Here is a 19,733-nt window from a genome sequence, read left to right as displayed (position 1 = left end):
CACTGCACCAAGCCTGTATGAATTTAAGAAGAGATTGGACTGTGCACTTAGTCACATGGTCTAAACTTTTGGGTAGACCTGAGTGGTGTGAGGAGTTGGACTTGATGATCCTTATGGGTCCCTTCCAACTCGGGATATTCTATGATTCTATGATAATCTGATAAAGAAGCCCTGCTGCTACAAATTTGCTTGCTGATATCTTTAAATCGATGGTGGCTACTGTTCTTAGGTTAATCAATTAAATTTTCAGAAATCCTAATTAACGAGGAAACATTTGAATAATTTCAGTGTGAAATATAAAAACATAAGCTGTTTTTGTAAACACATTCTCTGTTTTCAGCCATCACACACCTGCAGTGGGTACTTAAAGCTTCGTCTCCTTTTTCTTTTGCTGCAAAACAAGCATAAGTATCTTAAAACAGTATGTCCTGGTTTCAGTTAGGACAGAGTTATTTTTCCTCCTAGTAGCTGGTAGGGTGCTATGCTTTGGATTAGGATGAGAAGAGTGCTGATAACATGCTGATGTTTTAATTGTTGCAGAGCACTGCTTACACTAAGCCAAGGACTTTTTAGCTTCTCGCTCTGACCTGCCAGTGGGCAGGCTGGGGGTGCAGCAAGAGCTGGGAGGGGACAGACCCAGGACAGCTGACCCAAACTGGCCAAAGGGGTATTCCATACCATCTGACAGCATGCTAAACAATATATAGGGGTGGCTAGCTGGGGTGGGGAGCCGGCTGCTTGGGGATGGGCTGGGCATTGGTCAGTGGGTGGTGAGCAATTGCATTGTGCATCACTTGTTTGTACACATTATTGTTATTATTATTATTATTATTTCCTATCTTAATAAATTGTCTTTATCTCAACTCACAGGCTTCACTTTCCCGTTCACTTTCCCAGAGAGGGAGGGGGGAGGGTGAGCGAACGGCTGTGTGGTGTTTAGCTGCCAGCTGGGTTAAACCACAACAGTCCTTTTTTTATTGTCTCCCACAGACATGGCCAGCTTCAACTCTAGTTGGGCTTTGGCCACACAAATTTTCTCCCTACAAACACGAACAGCATCCCTGTATTCCTTCCTTGTCGCCTGACCCTCCTTCCAGCAGACATACACTTTCTTTTTTTCGCCTAAACTCCAGCAGAAGATCCCTGGTCAGGCAGGCCGGCCTCCTGCCCCGCCTGCCTGACTTCTGATATTTTGGAATTGCCTGATCCTGTGCTTTTAGGAGGCAGTGCTTAAAGACTGACCAGCACTGATGGATGCCAATGCCTTCAAAAGCAGTTTCCCAGGGGACCTTGCTGACTAGTTCCCTGAGCAGCCTGAAATCTGCTTTCCCCATATCCAGAGCTGAAGTTTTGGTGGCAGTTTTCCTTCTGTCACCATAAATTCTAAACTCTTAATGGTCACTATGACCGAGACGGCTGCTAATTGCCACGTCTCCCACAAGACCCTCTCTGTTCTCCAGCAACAGATCTAGTAGGGCACCTTTCCTAGTTGGCTCCCTTAGCACCTGCACCAAGAAGTTATCATCTAGGTGCTTTCTGAACCTCCTGGACTTGCTCCTGTCAGCCGTGTGGTGATCCCAGTTGATGTCTGGCAAGTTGAAGTCCCCCATAAGGACAAAGGGAGTTGATCTCAAGGCATCTCTCAGTTCTGCAAAGAATAATTCATTGGTGTTGTTGTCCTGGCCAGGTGGTCTGTAATAGACTCCCACAGAGACATCCCCTTTATTTGTTTGTCCCTTAATCCTTACCCAGAGGCTCTCAACTTTGCCATCGCCAACCTGAAGTTCCACACAATCCAGCCCATGCTTTACATACATCACCACCCTGCCACCTTGCCTACCATGCCTGTTCCTGCTGAAGAGCCTGTAACCATATATTGAAACATACCAACCACAGGACTCATCCCACCAGGTTTCACTTATGCCGATGATGTTGCAGCTGTGGGACTGGACCAAGACTTCTAGCTCATCCATTTTATTACTCATTCTGTGTGTGTTTGTGTAGAAGCACTTCAAATGTGCCTCCCTACACACAGTACCTTGTGGAGCCAACCAAAGGTCCTCAATGGCACACAGTCCCTCTGATTCTAGCGCACCATCCCTTAGGTCTGCCGGTGTGCCTGGTTTTATCCCCTTCCCGCTCTGACTCTAGTTTAAAGCCTTATCTATCAGACCTGCCAACTCCTGAGAAAAAATCCTTACCACTCTCTGAGAGAGGCACATCCCATCTGGTGCCAGTAGGCCTAGTGTCACGTAGACCTTCCCATGATCGAAAAACCCAAAGTTCTGCTGGTTGCACCAGTCCCGAATGTGATGAGCCCACCTGTCAGCGTCAATCCCCCCTATTGGAAGGACAGCGGCAAACACAACCTGTGCCCCTGATCCTTTAAGTATTTGCCCCATAGCCCTGAAGTCCCTTTTGATCTCTCAGACTTCTTGTTGCTACCTCATCATTACCAGTCTGAAAGATCGGTAGCAGTAGTAGTCAGTGGGCTGTACCAGGTGCTTGACTTTCTTAGCCGAGTCTCTCACCCGAGCCCCAGGGAGGCAACACACTTCCCTATGGGTTGGGTCTGGTCGGCATATCAGGCCCTCTGTCCCTTTCAAAAGGGAGTCCCCCATGACAGTAACCCTTCTTTCTTTTTTGACAGATGATGTAGCAATGTGGGGGGTAGGTTGCCTTACCTTAGGTACCCTTTCCAACTGGGACGGGCTTTCATCTACTTTGTTGTTCTGTTGTGTTCTAGACCCTCATACCTGTTATATAAGGGTAGATGGGAAGGTGAGGTGGGCAGGGACAGGGCTCACCTACCACCCCAAACAGGAACCTGCCTCCATTCCCCCCCTTGGCCTAGGTCTCCTCCTGCTGCCTGGTGGGATGAGGGAACTTTGTCTTCTGCATAGCAGGAGACACTTGTGCTGTGGCAGGCTCGTGAGTCTGTCTCAGAGAGGGTAGAGTACACCTCCACCGGTCAATTTCCCTCTCTGACTCCCTGATGTTCCTCAGCCTGCTCACCTCCTCCTGAAGCTCTACTACCTGGCTGAGCAGCTCTTCATTCTGGGCACACCTCCCACAGATACTGACAGAAGACTCGGGCCTGCCCTGCAGCCCAGGACCTGGATGGCCTTGTGTTTCCCTGAGCCCTCCGTCTGAATAGCCACACTGGTGACTGTGGCTGGAGAGGCCACAAGAGATGCAGAGGCCATGGTTTTCTGCCTGGTTGAGACCATGGCCTGGTTCCTCGCAAGCAGGTTACAAGTACCGATGGGTAAGACTGCTGCAAAAGAGCGGCAGCAGCCCTCCCTGCATACCCTGCCTGCATGGGCTGCTGTGCAAACTGCCACGCCCTGCCCTTCTGAGGCACCACGCCCTGTTTGCCCGCCCTGTTCGCTGCGCTCCCCAGGGGCTGCTTTTGAACGGCCGGGGAGGGGGTGCTGCTGGCTTCGCCTACGCCCCGTCAGCCTCCCTCACGATGGCTACCGGGTGCTGGCGGCTCCCTCGGCTGCTTCGAGTGGCCTCGATGCTGGAAAAAAAGCCATGACTGTCCCGATCCCCCGCTCCGCTGCAGAACGCGTCTGCCCCGGAGCTGATCACCTCGGCAAGAGTAAATCTACTTGATTTATCAAATTATAAAATTATTAGATTAGATTATTAGATTAGATTATTAAATATAAGTAAATCTAGTTGATTTAGTTTCATTCTAAGAAAGAGGGTTGAAGCATGGAGTTACATAATAAATTCTTTTCACTATGTTCAAAACCACAGCCACAGGATGGGTTGGTTCTCAGGTCCTTTCCACTTTCCCCTGGATGGTGCTTTTTGCGGTGCCCACAGTCCTGCATGCCTGCTTTTGCATGTATGGGGAGAAAGACTGAAACCCCCCAGTGGTCTTCTGTGTTCCTGCAGTCATTTCTCTCCAAGGTTATTTTTCCTTTTCTGCTGTGTGATGGCGCTTATCCTGACGCTGACATTCCTGTGCTTACTGGAAGTTTTAAAAAGATTTAACCTGAGGTTAAAGGCTATAAAGTTCTCATGTAAAAAGACCTCCACATTCCAGGACAAGAGCTACTACTAAAAAGGTTAGTTAGAGGGCTGTCATCTGCACTGTCATCTGCTCAAGGTCTTTCATTGCAGTATCTCCTAAGCTGATTGATATTTCACCTAGTTGACGCTCAGCAACTTGAGCAAGGTGCCAAGGGCCAGGGCATCAGGAGGAAGTTTACTGCTTCCTCGTGCTTTCTCCTTCCATTGAGAGTAAGACTGGCAGCCATCTGCCTCATCTATTTTGAGAAGATTTTTCATATAGCAAGTCAGCCCCTGCCTTCTTCCAAACAAGTCAAGCTGCACGCTCAACTTACTGGTCAAACACTTGTTGGGTAGTGTAGGGAAAGGGCAGGATGGGAGAAAACAAGGCATGGCATGGCAAGAAGTAGCCTAATTAGGGGGCATTCAACTTATATATGTGGGAAAAGCAACCTTGTTAGGATATTAGTGAAAATTTTTTTTCTTTGTAATCATTATACTAACTGGAACGCTTAGCATATTTCCAAAACTGTAACAGGGAACTGGAAATGACAGTCTCAAATCGTTGCCTTAAAAAACACAAGTGAAACAGTAACGATCTTTTGTCTTTATTTATTTATTTATTTATTATTTTTAAATTTTATTTTTAGGAAAGTTTTTTTGTTTGCTTGTTTTTTTTTTGTGTGTGTTTGCCTCAACAGACGAATGTTGTTTCTGATAAGACAATTGCAACATCGAAATCAGTTACAACAATGTGCTTTCCAGCTTTTATTTTTTCATTTAAGTAATTGACAATTGGGAAGGACACAGACAATAGGGCTGTAGCAGAACAGTGTTACAATTAAAATCAATTTATATGAAAAACAATTACAGTCGTTGTTGAAAATCCAGGAAAGATTGATCTTTTGATTAGAACAGACTGCATTTTAAGAAAGCAGTTGTAATGAAATGATGTGGTTTGTAGCTTTCCTTTTTTGAACAAGGAGAGAGGAAAATTCTTATGTTAAGACAGGATCTGGAGGGAACACTGTATCATACTGAGAAGATAATTTTCCCATCAACAAGCATATCTCATCCATTTTTCATACTTTTCATTCTCATACTGTGACTCCATTGGAGCAAAGTCCTTTTTTTTGCCTTTTTTAAATTATTTTTTTTCTATATGCCTTCTTTCCATTTGCACTGGTTTGAGTTTCTGCTTCAGTATGTTAAGAGGAAAAGGTCAAGTTAATCTCTCACTTTTGCCTGTTTGCACGTCTCGAGGATGACATGCCCATTCAGCAAGTAGTCCCTTCAGCTCTCATTGACCTGAACTCACACTTTCCAGTGTCTTCAGCTGTTTTTGGTCTTGAATGGCAGAATGGACGTATGGTGGTTAAGCTCATTCCCAAGGGCAAGTTTGGTATTTTTAATTGTGCCAGATAGGCCCATACTTCAAAAATAGTTCCCAGTGACTGCTGAACATGAAGCAGTAACTGCCCATTAACTATCAAATATGCTCCACTGACATTCATAGCAAATTCTTCTGGCTTTAGTCCTACATCAGGAGCTGGGAATGGGGCAATTCCAAGGGTTTGGATTATGTATAAGCAAACCAATCTTGAGTAAAAGGTGAAGTTGAGGTTGCATGTGATTCAGCATTGTGGCAAACAAAGCAAACAGAATGTTAGGTCAAATTCCCTGCGATAAACATTGGCAGTAGAAATTTGAAAAGTAGACACCTGTTACTTTATCTGTTAGAGATCTGGGGAACCTATGGGAATGCTAGGTTTCTTTCAATACAGTTTGATTAGAGAGTAGAGAAACTATAGGACCTATTTTTGGCAGTTTCGTACAAGGACCACATGGTAATGTTTTTGTACTACTAGTTTGAGTGCTCACTGCTGGGGTTGATACACTTGACAACCTGATGATGTGTGGTTTGCCTTCATTTTAGCATCCCTCATCTATAATCAAAGGCAAAGAGATAAATCTTCATAGATTCGTTAGGAGATGAATCGTTTATCAAGCATTGAAAAAACACTAATTAAATGAAGCATTAAGAGGTCCTTTCATGCAATATACCATTGAATTGCAAAGAAGGCAAGAATCTAGTTGGTGTGCATCTTTCCTGACAGTTTTCTTTAATATGCTGCCACTCCTCTGCAGGAACTTCTATTTTACAGCTGTTGGAAATACAGACTATAAGGCAGACTGTTGCTGTCACCACAGTGCCGTCATCTTCTGGAACACTTTGGGAAGCAATTGTTTCATTATTATTATTATATATTTTTTTTTTAAAAGGAATTTCTTTGTCTAATAACAGTGCCTATTATCACATACCAATCTACATTAAAATTATCATTCTTCATGTAGGGATGGCTGAACTGTAATTTCTCAACTTTATAATCCTGAACGGAAATGGCAGAATATTCCTTCTGAAAGATGAATATTGTTATTATATTCCCCAGACCATTAGAGGCCCAGGGGTTTTGACTACAGCTCAGAAATGCTGAGTTCCAGCCTTCTGCTCACATTACTAGCCAACAGCTGTGACTTCTCTATGTTTAGGCAGCGCTGATCTGATTTCTTTTAGCAAAATGTGACAGCCTGCCAAACTCACTAAAGCCAAACCAATGAGATTCCATAAGACCTATTAGAATGCAGTCTTTTATATAGGTCAGGGGGCTATACTGTGTCAATAAGCCCACTGCATGGTATGCCTTGTCTCTGTAAAAGAAAAGTGTTTTCTGCATTGCATTAGAATTGATGTACCTGACAGACACACCGCAGGTTGGTAGCTTTTTAAGAGGAAATGTTATTTGTTTTCAGTGATAACAATACTTTACATAATGGATGTAATCTATTAGTTTTTGTGCATAGAGCAAACAGCTCTCGTAGCAAAAGTAATAGATTAAATTTATTATCATTTCTTCCTCTAATAAAGTAAGTGTGCTCTCCATCACTTGTGCTTCTGAGTTATATAAATAGCAAAGTTATCGGAAAATAGCTCAGAAAAATATAACTTCCACTTTAGGAACTGATGAGGTAAATAAGATCTTCCAGCTGGTGATGATACCTTAAACTAGCTGAATGTATCTCCTAGGTATTAATTAATAAATCAGCTCCTGCACACCCACATAATTCTACAGGCACTTAGGGAAGGTGCTAAGTACCAATGCCATCTGATTTTTTTACACTAGTTTTAATTTCTTTTCCCTTCTACGATCCAATCCCGTATTTCACTAACTTATTACTGTATTACTTTTCCGCTTGAATACTAAAGTTGAAACTTATCCTTCCAAGAACAGAGGAATAATAAGGCTTTCCCTGGGGAATTTCCTGTATGTAGGAAAGAAGGAACTTAGACCAAATTTCCCTGTCTGCTGCCGAGTCTGCGGGCAGTAAGGTCAGGTCCTTTTCAATAACTCCGTGTTTCTTAATCCACTAGTTCAGATTTATTTGTGCTTTCCCAGCATGAGTTACCAGCCAACCAGCCTTCCGTCCCCCCTCCCCACCTCCTTCCCTCTCTCCCCAGTCACTAGTCCAGAAAGTACAGGAGATGGATAAAACCCTTTTTATAGCCAACCATCTACAGACTCACATGGGAAAGATTTATGATGCAGAAAATTCACTGTAATTCACTTGCTCCATGTGAGAATAACTTAATATCTGTGTATTGAGCTTATTAATTGATAGATATTGTGATGCTCCCATTTCCCCTGCCATTTTCAAATACAAAAATTCTAGAGCTAGACGTTTTTTAAAATAAGCTTTGGATGCTCAGGTTTATTTATTTAAAGATTACCTTGGTACTGTGAGATGAGTAGATCTGTAAAAGTATAAATATTCTCTGAAATTTATGAAAACAACTGTTGTCTAGAGAATTTTGGATGCTTTTGAAAACCTGAAGACGTGTTTGTGTGTTATGAATTAACTACAGATACTATTTTTTTTCTTCTGAAAGTAATAGATATAACGGGAGCACAAATCTTTCTCTTCAGACCCCAGCTTGAATGGGGTTGATTTCAATGAATTTTTTGCCAATTGCCTGATGTGACAGTTTTTTTTTTTCTTTTTTTTTAACCTGGTTATCATGGGAAAGACTCATGTTTTCTTTACTGTAAGAACTGGAAACTGTGTATTAAACCCTGTTATAGGAACAAGTTCCCCCCTCTTGAGATAGTATCAGGTAATCCACAAGTGAACCTGAATTGCATAAAGGAAGTGTAAAGCTTAGTGTAGAAGAACCCTTCCAGGAACCATCATTGTCTGTCCTTTTCAAACTCAGTGTTCTCAATGCAGTAGTAGTGTGTGATGGTTGTTTTTTCATGTCATATTGAAGGCTCTACTGCAGCACACTGCAGACTGTAAATCAGATGATCAGACTGAAGAAAAATAACATGAAATCAAGCAGATCCTTAACATGATCCAAGTTTTTCCCACAGAATTTTGACAATTGACATTTGATAGTCTACTGCGGTACAGTGCAGTGTGCAAGTCAGCCAAAATCTTTTGAGGGTGTCAAATGCAAAAGGATACAACAGATTGCAAGAGGTTTGGGAGAGCTCACATTCAGTTTCTGCCTGTCTCTGCTCCTAACAATCCAGCAGGATTTCAGTCTGCATCTTCCTTTCTTGAGGTAGCAAAATCAACTCTGTTTCCCCCTCCTAGTGAACAAGACCCTGGCTTAGAGGATAATGGATTCACGATTGATAAATCTTATTTCAGATTATCCTAGAAAACATAAGCAAAATCCTCTGTTGGTAAAAGCAACCAGCTGTGAATGAGAGTAGCATCAGTAGCACAGGCCAGTTATGGCCCATGTCCTTCAAAGCTGATCCCTGCCATGGATTTGGTGGGTCATGGCAGGCTTCAGGCTGGGAATAGCTTTCAAACTCAGCTTCTGTCTTTCACTACTTATTTTCTGTGGTGCGGTTACAGAGAGGTTTGAATACTGGTGTTTTCCTCAGAAAACATGTTTCAGAATTAGATATTCAGTATTGATTGCCTTCATAAAATAAGTGATAGACACTTGGTGAAATTTGTCTCCAGGGTACTGGAATGTGGCAGACTTTTTCCTTCTGACATTAGGCTGACCAGTACCCCACCAATTATCTGCACGTGCTGTGCTAGTGAAGGTGAAGGAACAAGCTGTCTGATACTTTGCCTGGAGAATAAATCCCAAAGCATGTCTGAATACGACCTGGGTTTTTCTCTGTTTCTGATGGCTCCATGCCGTGACGGAGGAGTGAAGGTCAGCACAAGAAAAATACCTGGAGTATTCTCTTCCCGGTTGTAATGGCTTATATTTTCAGTTCAGGAATGACTGGTCTGAGTGCATTACCTGTTGTGAAGACTTGACACTAAGGATGTTGGGACTGGTGCTGAGAAAACTGTATTTTTCTCAGCTTAGTTTCCTCTCTACCCCTTGAAAAAAAGTGACCAGTTGCATTAAGGGAAGCAGTGTAAGTTTTCTTCACTTCTCCCAGTAAATGTTGCCACTCCACGGAATTATTTATTTGGGTTTCATTTTGGTTAAGTATGATACACATTATGACATAAGCCCTAAAGTAAATTTTAAAATGACATTCAGGACAACTGTCTTGACAAACAACTTTTTTTTTTTTTTTTTTTTTTTTTTTTTCATTGATATTACCATATTTTGCTCAAACATGAAGCAGACTTATGGACAAACCTGACTTGTCATGTGCTTCATGAATCATAACAGCAGTGCTAGTTCATTTCCCATCCATAATCATGATCATATATATTAAAATAAATTACAACACATTTTTTTTCTGGTTAACCTTGTCACCTTTTAAAAACAATATACATTTAATACTTGAAGTAAGAAAAAGAACAAAACAAATATAACTTTTTTTTTTTTTTTTTTTTTTTCCCCACACATAAACATATACATATGAACTACATGTGCTTGCAAATAGATTTCAGTAATTGTGACGATACTCTAATAGTTATGAACTATGGCATTCCCTCCCCAAAGAATGAGAGACTTGCTATCATATGTACTTGCCCATAAACCAACTTCCTACTATAAGGCTGTAAGCTCACTAGATCAGTGTTATCATTTCCTACCTATTGATACAGTGCCCAGTGTTAGGAGGACAAAGTGACATTTGTTTTTAGGTATCAAAGCGGCATAAATGAATTATTTCAGAAGCAATAACCTTTTGTTTTCTGGAAAATCAAAATTATTAACGTGTACATGTTGACAGCCGTCTTCACAGCTGCCTTGAAATTTCAACTCGTTATTCTTGGATTATATATGAGGAGATAGTGTTGTTGACTTGCAAATACCACAGATTGGCAGACTTTCTTTTGCTTTTGCCTGTTTTCTTTTCTTCCCAGAATCTGTATTTTAAAATTCTCCAGCTCAGTTAACAGACAAATATTAAAGCAATCTGGAATAGAAGGTATGCCACAAGGTGAGAAATAATTAAAACATAACTTCTGCTTATTTTCCACTAGAGCCCCTTAGTAGAAAGAAAAAAAAAACTATATTCCTATATCAAATTTCTAGTTTAACCAAGGAGCAACAGAATGGGTGTCAAGGGGTTTTTTCCTGATTTATACTGACTCACTAGAGTAGAAAATCTGTTTTTAGTCTTTTGTTCCAACACTTCTGCTTCATGATAATTTTGGTGCCAGTTTGAATAAATAAGAATAATCAAGTTATGAGGTAAAAGTCTGCTCTTTTATACTCTTCTATGAGCTGTTTGAATATGAAGGATAAAGTATCCTTAAGTTAAAATAACAATTTTCTTGACTATGCCAGCTCTTTTCTCATTCTGCTGAGGCTATATGTAAAGAATTATATTTTCAGCTGGCCTTATATCCAACCACCCGCTTCTAGTGAAAAAGAAGAAGAAAGGAAAAAAAGAAACATTCAACCTGCAGATTGCTTTTGCCTTGTATCTGTCTCAGTAGCAATAAGAAGAACTTCACAGATGCTTGTTTATTTTGTTAGCAGGAGGAGGCTTACTTATAGTTCTTCCTTTTATTTTTTTTTTATTTTTTTTAATTGTTTTTGGTTTGAAGAGGATTTAAGATCATATTTTGAGATGTAGATTCCAAAAACCAGGGGAGCATACAGTGAAACTAAACTGAATCCAAAGATCTTCATTTGGGATTACTGTCATTTGCAACTGAGAAGGGAGAAGGGCAGAGCTAGAAAACAAAGAAAGGTAGCATGTATCACTGAACAAGCTAGCTGTGATTTTTCTATGTTGCCAATGAAAATAGAGTTTATAATTCTCATTACAGGTGATAGGAATAGGGTACCCAAACTGCTCAGCTAACTTGAAAAATCTCCTTCATTGTTCAGTGATGCAACAGCAATCAGGCCTTTTGTCTCTTCCAAAGATGTTCCTTTAACTCCTCCAGGGACAATTAACGTTTAAATTACCGTATGTAATAGTTTTTAGTTCTTCTTTCCTTAGTTCTCTACTATGTCTTTTCAGCGCAAAGGGAAGACACCTGGGACACTGAAACCAGGTCAGAAAGCATGTATCCAGTGCTAGCCCATACACGGTTTTATGGCAAACCTACAGATCAGCTGCAGCGGACTCCGACGATACTGCTATGTTGGTTCTTGTATTTGAGAAGAACAGAGCTACAGCTGAGGGAGGAGGGACAGCTTGTCCATGTATTCTTTTCCCTGCAACTCCATGTCAAGCCGCATTGTGAACTGAAAGGATGGGAATGGACAGAGCACAGTCATCATGCTAGTCCCAGGTAAACTGGGATCACTCGGCGGAAAACAGTAATTACACAACCATGCCAGAATAGGCCTCCCCTTTCTCACTTCTTGCTGTGTGTTTTATGGCTGGGGAAGGAGGTGGAACAGTCACTTATTTACACAAATATTTCCCTTTCTGAAGAAAAATGCGTAAGGATTGGCCCTTTCATTATGAACCCCTTTTTCACAGGATGGTGCGGCATATGTGACAAAAATGACTGTCTGCAGTTTCTTAGCTCTCTTTGCTAAAAGCTATGGGTGGTGCTGGGCAGCCAGAAGCTCATTGCTCTACTGGATTTTCAACCAATCTTTCAGCTTTCTAAGTCTTAAATGTGGGTTTCTGGCATTCCTGCATCTTGAAGTTTTTTTTTTTTTTTTTTTTTTTTTTTTAAGGTTAAGAGTAATGTCTAAAGCAGATGTGTAGGCATGGTGTATGAAAGCGTGTTTCTACATATCGTTGATGTATTTCATTTGCAACATGGCCTACATTCCAAATTTCATCTCTACCACTTTCTTCATCAATCACAAGAGTTAGTTATGACTTTGTAGTAATGCTGACTTCTCACTGTGTCTCATATACCTCAACTACAATTTGTGGTGCTGAGTGCACAATTTGGCTTTCTTACTTTCCTTTATGATGTCATTATTACCATCATAGGTGATGCAATATCATGCTGCAAGGAATGAGGAAAAAAACAAACAACCATACCATTCATGTAAATAAAGGAAATATTGAATTGGCAGTATGAATGACATCAGCTTTGGGATTGTCCTAATTAAAGAGTGTTTACTTAAATAAATGCCTATTGACCTCAGGTCACATCAACAGTTCTCCAGGGTCTCCGTGTCTCCTGTCTGATTTCTGTTGCGTGTGGAGCTGTTGACCCTGTTGACACTGGCAGTGCATATGAATGGTGAAGGAGTGGGGAGCAGAAAGCAAAAGCAGCCTTCCCAGTCTGAATCTAATGGAGGTGATATCATAAACTAAGCCTTTCTGAGAAGAATATTCCGAAGTTAACAAGAAAGGAAGAAGGAAAAAAGAGAAAAGCAGCCCCAAATCTATACATATGGCTGAGATGGGGTGCTGGTTATTCATCATCACCCTTTTATCATTGCAAACTCTTTTTTAAGACATTGCTTGCAGTGTCCTCTTTAACTCACTCTCGGGAAGGATAAGGATACATTCATTATCAAAGAGGAAGAGAACGAAGCATCGGTCTGCATAAGTGGACTTCAAAATATATTTGCAGGAACTTACGTTATGTTAGCACAGAACTTATAAGAACTGTTGACAAAGGTAACGGTGTACCTGCTTTCTCAAGTGGCTCTGCTGGTTTCGGCCTTCCCTCTTTTCTCCCTTTCTGCAGAACTACTGCTGCTCCACAGAGGCTTTTGCTGACCAGCAGGAAAGGCCAGGCTTGTCCTTGTGCCAGCATGAGGGAGTAGCCAATGTACAAGTCAAAAGCAGAGAAAACCCCTTTGTTCCCTCATGTAATGGCAGGTATGCACTGTCCACCTGCATCTGAATAAATGACAGGGGAGCCACGTGCGGCAGATGTCACATCGTAGCCCCATTTCTTTTCCTCTGATATGCTCCAGCTTCCTTGCAATAAATTGCAGTTTCCTTGATCTCCAGAACAGATGGAGAAGAGACTGGGAACACATAAGAGGCAGAGTAGGCATGCAGTTAGCTACAGTCCCTTTATTCTTAAAAAAAAACAACCAACCAACAAAAAACTGCCCAAATGGTGGTTGTCTAGGGCTGACCCCAGCACTGCACTCCTATTTACCCTGCAGTTAGTGTGTGACCCAGGAATACACATCTGGGGAGCAAGACTGTGGGGATCAAGATAAAAGCCTGCCTCTGAGTCTTGCTCTCCTTATTTCTGTTAAGAGATGCCATATGCCTTGCCAAGTCCACGGTGAAATAAGTAGGCTGCAAAAAGTAGAACATAGCTAGAGGCAGGGAGCAAACACTGATTCTTAAAAACTGAATACTGACTGAACTCAGGGCAATACACACAATGCTGACAGCTCTGTAAGGTGGTGCTCTGCAAAAGCAAGCAGTAATTTTCATCACCAGGACACATTTCACTTAGGTAACTAAGCACATTACTGCTCAGAAATCCCTGCAGTACACTAACAATGCAATCACTTTTTAGAACCATTCTAAGGAAAGAGGGGACTTCAGCCATTCATAATTAATCCTAAAAGCACATTTTTGCTAGATTTTTTTAAGATTTTTTTTTTTTTAATTATTATTTTGACCATTAATATGAAGCAATCTGCTGCAATTGTCTAAACTTTGGGAGAATTTTTGCTTTTAACATTGATTTTAACATTTAACATGAAATGACTGCAGGGGTAATAGATTACTAATTGAAAAATAACAATTACAAGGGAAAGGCACATGCAAATGTCTTTAATGGGCAGTTCAGAAACACTTTGTTTTATCCCCATTTGTTTCTTTAACTGCCCACATTAAGGTACAGTAGAGTTTGGGCTTCAGTGCGGTGGTTATTTTATCAGCAAAAACAATTTCCCTGGTGTTAGTGTTTAGTCAGGGGTTGTTCAATCTTGTTAACGTTTTACAAACTTTCATAGAACAAAGAGGATTAATCTCAAGCATCTCCATAAATCTTCAGCTGTCTAGTTCAGAACACACACAAAAAAAGAAAGCAACAAAATGAAGCTCAACTTAAAGCCAGCTAAAGTGAAGAAAATTCTAACAACCCTCGCATCCTTCTCTATTGGGTGACCTAAAATGGAGCAGTGATGCAACCACAGATCAGCCACTAAGAACAGAGATTCTCAAAACTGCCTTGGCCCTGGGTCATACAGCTATATTAGGGATATACCTGGGGAGCACAGCTGGATTGTAAAACTTCTGGCACATTTCCCTTGGTAGCAGTGGAAGATTTTTAACCTGCTTAGAAAACCTCTGCCAAAAAATGTGGATAATAGTTTTTAGAAGCACCAGCATCCCATTACAGGCCAACCTGACTTTGGTTTCAGAGTGCTGAAATTTTAAGATTGGACGCAGGCTCTTAAATCACATTAATCTGAATGTTCTGTCTTACAACATTTTCATATCCTTTTTGGCTATACACATACATAGTCATTATTATCCTTACTCTGGTAAATTCCAATTATTTATAAATCGTATTTGTTATTAACCACTTAACAACAAACATAAGGCTCATAATTGCTAGAAAATTGAGAGGTCGCTGAACAACTCAGTATCTTCCCTTTGCTGACAGTTTCAAATTAAGAACATAGGAATCAACAATAAAGAATAAATCTTCAGTTCTGAGCCTTTTGAGTATTTGTTTAGAGGCATAAAACAAAGAAAAAAAAAAAAACAACCTTGTACTGAACTAACATTCCACTTTCATCTTCTCCCCATTTAAAAATCTTTCTAAAACCTGGAAAAACTTGCACCTCTTGTTCTAATATACTGCCCCTGAAAGAAACATAACCACATATTTATTAAAATGGCATCAAGAATAGCTAAGTAATCTGTTCTTGGAAATTAGCTTTTCGTTTATGTTATCTACAAATATACAAGATGAGAATGACAGTGGCTAGAGGTTCGTTATATCTGGCAGTATGTTAGCCTTTTTGAGGCTATCATGTTTTAAACATTATTTTAGTATTATAATCCCCATATTATGCATGGACAACCCTAGTTTACTAGCATTGGAGAAGAGTTCATTCCTAGCAGCAAAGCTTTTGTATGTTTTAATTCACTCCTGCAAATAGTAAGATTACCATATTTCCCAAGGAGTATGCAGAATGTATTACTTTCTTTCATTTTGCCCCATACACATTAACATTTTAACAATAGCTTAGAAATTAAAATCAAGGCTAACAAAAACAGCTTCCTCTCATCAAGGTAGAACTCAACTCTTCTATGCCAGCAATATCTAGTGGGTTGCCTTCCCTGGGTGTGATCCAGGGCTACATTACAGTAAACTGGTCCAGTGTGATATCACAGATATAAAAAATATTCCATTCTGTATCAAAACTAGGCACATGCCTTATATTTATATGAAGAGAAGATCAACAGAGCTGAGCATTTTTGCTCTCAACTATTCATCTCTGGCCTTCTACATGAGGAGAAAAATATTTTATGTTGTTTCTAATTGGTAACTACAAGAGTCTAATTTGGGTTAGATGATCGTTAAAAGGAGGGTGACATCACACTTGGGTCAGTATTGGTGGATATCTAAAAGCACAACCTCTCATTTGTATTGCTTTAAAATGTACACAGTATAGATGTATATTAAAAAACAACAACAACAACAACAAAACAAAACTACCAATTTTTGTGGTGTTGAACCAACTAGAAGGTATGATGCAAGGCTCTTTACCAAATGAGATCTATAGATACAAATTTCACTGTAGAGTATGCTTTAGACAAATGTGTCTTTTTCTTTAAGTATGTAAATCCTACACTGTAGGCTTTTTTTTTTTTTTCCTTTTTCTTTTTCTTTTTGTAGTGGTAGAAAATGTTGAACAATTGTCCATGAGCATGAGCCAACGGTTCATTGCTGATATCCCCAGAATGCCAATATTTGCAATGCAAACAGTTAGTACAATTTACCAGTTCTATGAAAGGCCCTGACATATTTGCCTCAAGGTCTGGAGGCTCTGCTGTACAACCACAAATAGTCTTTCAATTTCCACATAACCTTTTGATACAGTGACAGCTGCATTAAGCTGCTTCTGCCCAGCAATTCCACATGTCAGGCTGGTTTAATTGGTTATAATGCCACAGAAAAAGCACTGCTAGCAGAACACCATCAAATCATTTTCATGTTGAACCTTCGCGGTCCAGCAACCTCCCCTTCAACTACAGCACCATTGTTTTTGCGAGGGACATATTCAAGGTCAATGCTGGTTTTGTGTTTGCCTTTCCCTCTGCTCCACACAAAAAGAAGTAGGAAACAAAATAAAACCACTCCGAGGAATGTGAAGCAGCCCATAGCTGTGGACACCAATATTGTCTTAAGGTCCAGAGAGAAAGTGTTCGCATTAGTTCCATTGGAACTGGTGTCGTTGGAGTCTGTCATATACATAGGGGTCCTGTTGGCATAAAGGAAACGGTCTGAAGTAAACCCCTTCACCGTAAGGGAGGCCGAATAGGTATCGTTCCCAGCTGCGTTACTTGCAATACAAATGTATATCCCAGTGTCCTGGTCTTGAGCAAATCGAATCTCCAGTGTGCCGTCTCCCAGAACAGTGGCTCTTCCATTTGATTTAGTTGTGATCAGCCTCCGACGTGGGGTAACCCATGATATGGTGGGCTGTGGATCCCCATCAGCATTGCACATTAGCTGCACTGTCTGCCCTTCCTCCACTACCAGGTATTGCAGCTTCTTGTCTTGTATCTTGGGCTTCTTACAGGTGAAGTAAAAGGAGAGAGCTGTGCTGTGAAAGTCCTTGAATGACCTCTCCTTGACGCTGTCTGGGCCAGCACACATTGGTGTCTGGCCTCCAAACTGCAAAGTGGGTTGCCTCTGTAAAATCCAAAGGAGGCGGCAGTCACAGGCTAGAGGATTATTGTTAATGCAGAGGATCTCAAGGGCTTTGGGGGAATGAAATACATTCTCTTCTAGGGTTTCTAGCAGGTTTTGGGACACATTAAGCACACGTAAGAATCGGAGCCCTTGGAAAGCATGTGGTTCAATGGTACGTAACTGGGCCCCCACCATATGGAGCTCCTGCAGGCGTACCAAATCGGAGAGCATGCCTGCTTCAATGGTGCTGATAGGGTTGTAGGAGAGGTTTAGATGTGTCAGGTAAACCAGATGTTTAAAAGCAGAGTAAGGTACTGCAGACAGGTTGGTGTTAGTGATGGAGAGAGAAGTAAGGTTGAGACCATACAGGCTGTTGGCAGGCAGCATGTCCAGGAGGGGCCAGGAATCTATCTCCAGGTCTTTCAGGCGAAACAATCTTTTGAAGGCATATGCAGGCAAAGCGTTGATGTTGAGCTGTTTCAGATGCAGACTGATGAGGTTGTGGAGGTGGGAAAGAGCTTCTGTTGGTACAGCTGTGAGGTTGCATCTCTCCAGGGTGAGCTGCTCCAGGCTAAGCAGTCCACTGAAGGCCCTGTGTGATATATAGACCAAATCATTGTCCCCAACCTCCAGGGACTTTAGATTATGTAGATCTTGGAACATGTAGTCCAGCAAAATGACAATCTTGTTTTCACTTATATCAAGTTTTGTTAAGTTTGACAACCCAGTGAACACCCCAAGGGGAACCAGCTTCAGACGGTTTCCTTTCAGCCTCAGGGAGCGCAAGTTGAAGAGATTGTTGAAGGCTCCAGGCTCCACATTGGCGACTATATTGTCGCTGAGGTCGATCTCCTCCAGCAAGGGGTATGACGTGAACTCCTCAGGGTTGACGCTCTTCAGTCGGTTCTTACTAAGGTCCAAGATTTTGGTCTCAATGGGAATGCCCTCTGGAATGGCCATCAGGCGCCTCCGGTGACAGCTGACGGACTTGTTCTGGGCTGAGCATTCACAGCGGGCTGGGCAGCCTATGGTGGGACCCATGAAGACTAGCAGCAGAGCCAGACCTAGGAACGGCTGCCAGCAAGATACAGCTGTGTGAAGCATGACTCCACTGATTTGGTCTCACCCTCTGTCACGGGCCTGTAGGGGTGAGGATGGGAAAGGGAACAAGTTAAGATTGCAGCAAAAGGAGAACTCTGACAAATTTTAAGTGCCATTTCAAAGCAGGCACATGTGTTTTCATTTGAAATAAAATAAGAAACCCTATTGTGAACAGCAACAGCAACAAAAAGCAAATTTTTCTTCACTAACATTGGGCTTGTCAAAGGACCTGTTTATCTAACATTTTCCAACCAGACATCAGAGGAGACAAAACAGCTTTTCCCACTGAAAACAGTAAAAGATGTTCGTTTTTTCTTTTTCTTTTTTTTTTCTTTTTTTCTTCTAACTCTCAGTGGGTCTCCACAAGCTTGCTATAACTAATGCAGAGATAAACACCATGCACTCTGTAAATAGGGCTAATCACACTACTGATGTGTTTACAGCACCAGGCCTCCATGAGGTGACATAAATCTAGGCTTTTGCCTTTCCTGTTCACATCAGTGTTTTAAAGCAAACCTTAATGATGTATTATCTTCAAGAAAAATAGCACCTTGACAATGAAAAGATTCCTTTTAACATTTATTGCATGCAGTTATAAATAGATGGAGCTTGTTCACATACGCACATACACAATGGCTCATATGAGAAAGAACCACTGCACCTCTGATTAGAATTTGTATTAAGAACAGATTGATTCTTTGCTTTTACAGCACAGAGAAACTGTATGTGATTTTTAGAACCAAACACCTGAAAAGGATTTATAGAATATGTCTTTGTACTTCCAAGGCATGTAAATTAGCTTTGGAAAGAAAAACAAGGTGAGATGAGCTTGTAGTATTTAAGCAGCACATTGTCCAAAGAAGCACAACAGGTTGTTTGGAAGTCACACTTCCAATGTAAGAGATTATTTATTCCTGCCTTCAGGTTAAAACTGAGGATAGTAGAAGACAAAACAGCCCCTATTAAATTAACTAACCTTCACGAAATGCTATACTTTACAGGTGTCAAAGGTAAGAAACTTTTTAAGGATATCTACTAAACAGAGACACTCAATAGCTTATTTCAAAAGAAGAAGAAGAAGAAAAAAGCAACACCGGCACAATGTATGATACACTTGCAGAATAAGGTGCACTGCAAGCAAGAAAATCCCTCAGCCCTGTTGCCCACTCAACTTGGTAAGGCCAAGTGGTAGGACTGAGACCCTGGCTTCATAACATTGACAAACTTTGCAAGGTGCCTCAGGCCTTATAAAGCCTTGGTTAATTTGTGGTTGGTTTTAGTTTATGTCAAATTGTTTACATAACGTCTGCCTGTAACTTCCTCCTCAGGTCTGGACAGATGACTGG

At 41.1% G+C, this 19,733-nt stretch overlaps 1 protein-coding gene across 13 annotated transcripts in view; it reads right to left on the bottom strand.

Annotated features, from left to right (window-relative positions):
• LINGO2 (leucine rich repeat and Ig domain containing 2) overlaps positions 1-19,733 on the bottom strand; it is a 673,216-nt gene that overhangs the window by 84,774 nt on the left and 568,709 nt on the right. For 11 of the 13 annotated variants that reach the window (XM_035309316.1, XM_035309319.1, XM_035309317.1 and 8 more), the window contains one exon: positions 7,959-18,426. The exons of the other annotated variants lie outside the window; for them this stretch is intronic. In XM_035309316.1, the coding sequence (XP_035165207.1) occupies positions 16,570-18,390 (1,821 nt within the window). In that variant the 5' untranslated portion in view covers positions 18,391-18,426 and the 3' untranslated portion in view covers positions 7,959-16,569. Of the gene's footprint in view, positions 1-7,958; positions 18,427-19,733 lie in introns of those variants that run through there. 13 annotated transcript variants of the gene reach the window in all.

Source organism: Oxyura jamaicensis, chromosome Z (assembly GCF_011077185.1).
Source record: "Oxyura jamaicensis isolate SHBP4307 breed ruddy duck chromosome Z, BPBGC_Ojam_1.0, whole genome shotgun sequence".
Lineage (NCBI taxonomy): Eukaryota > Metazoa > Chordata > Aves > Anseriformes > Anatidae > Oxyura > Oxyura jamaicensis.
The sequence above is the reverse complement of the archived record's forward strand: the minus strand, read 5'-3'. Positions and strand labels throughout refer to the sequence as shown.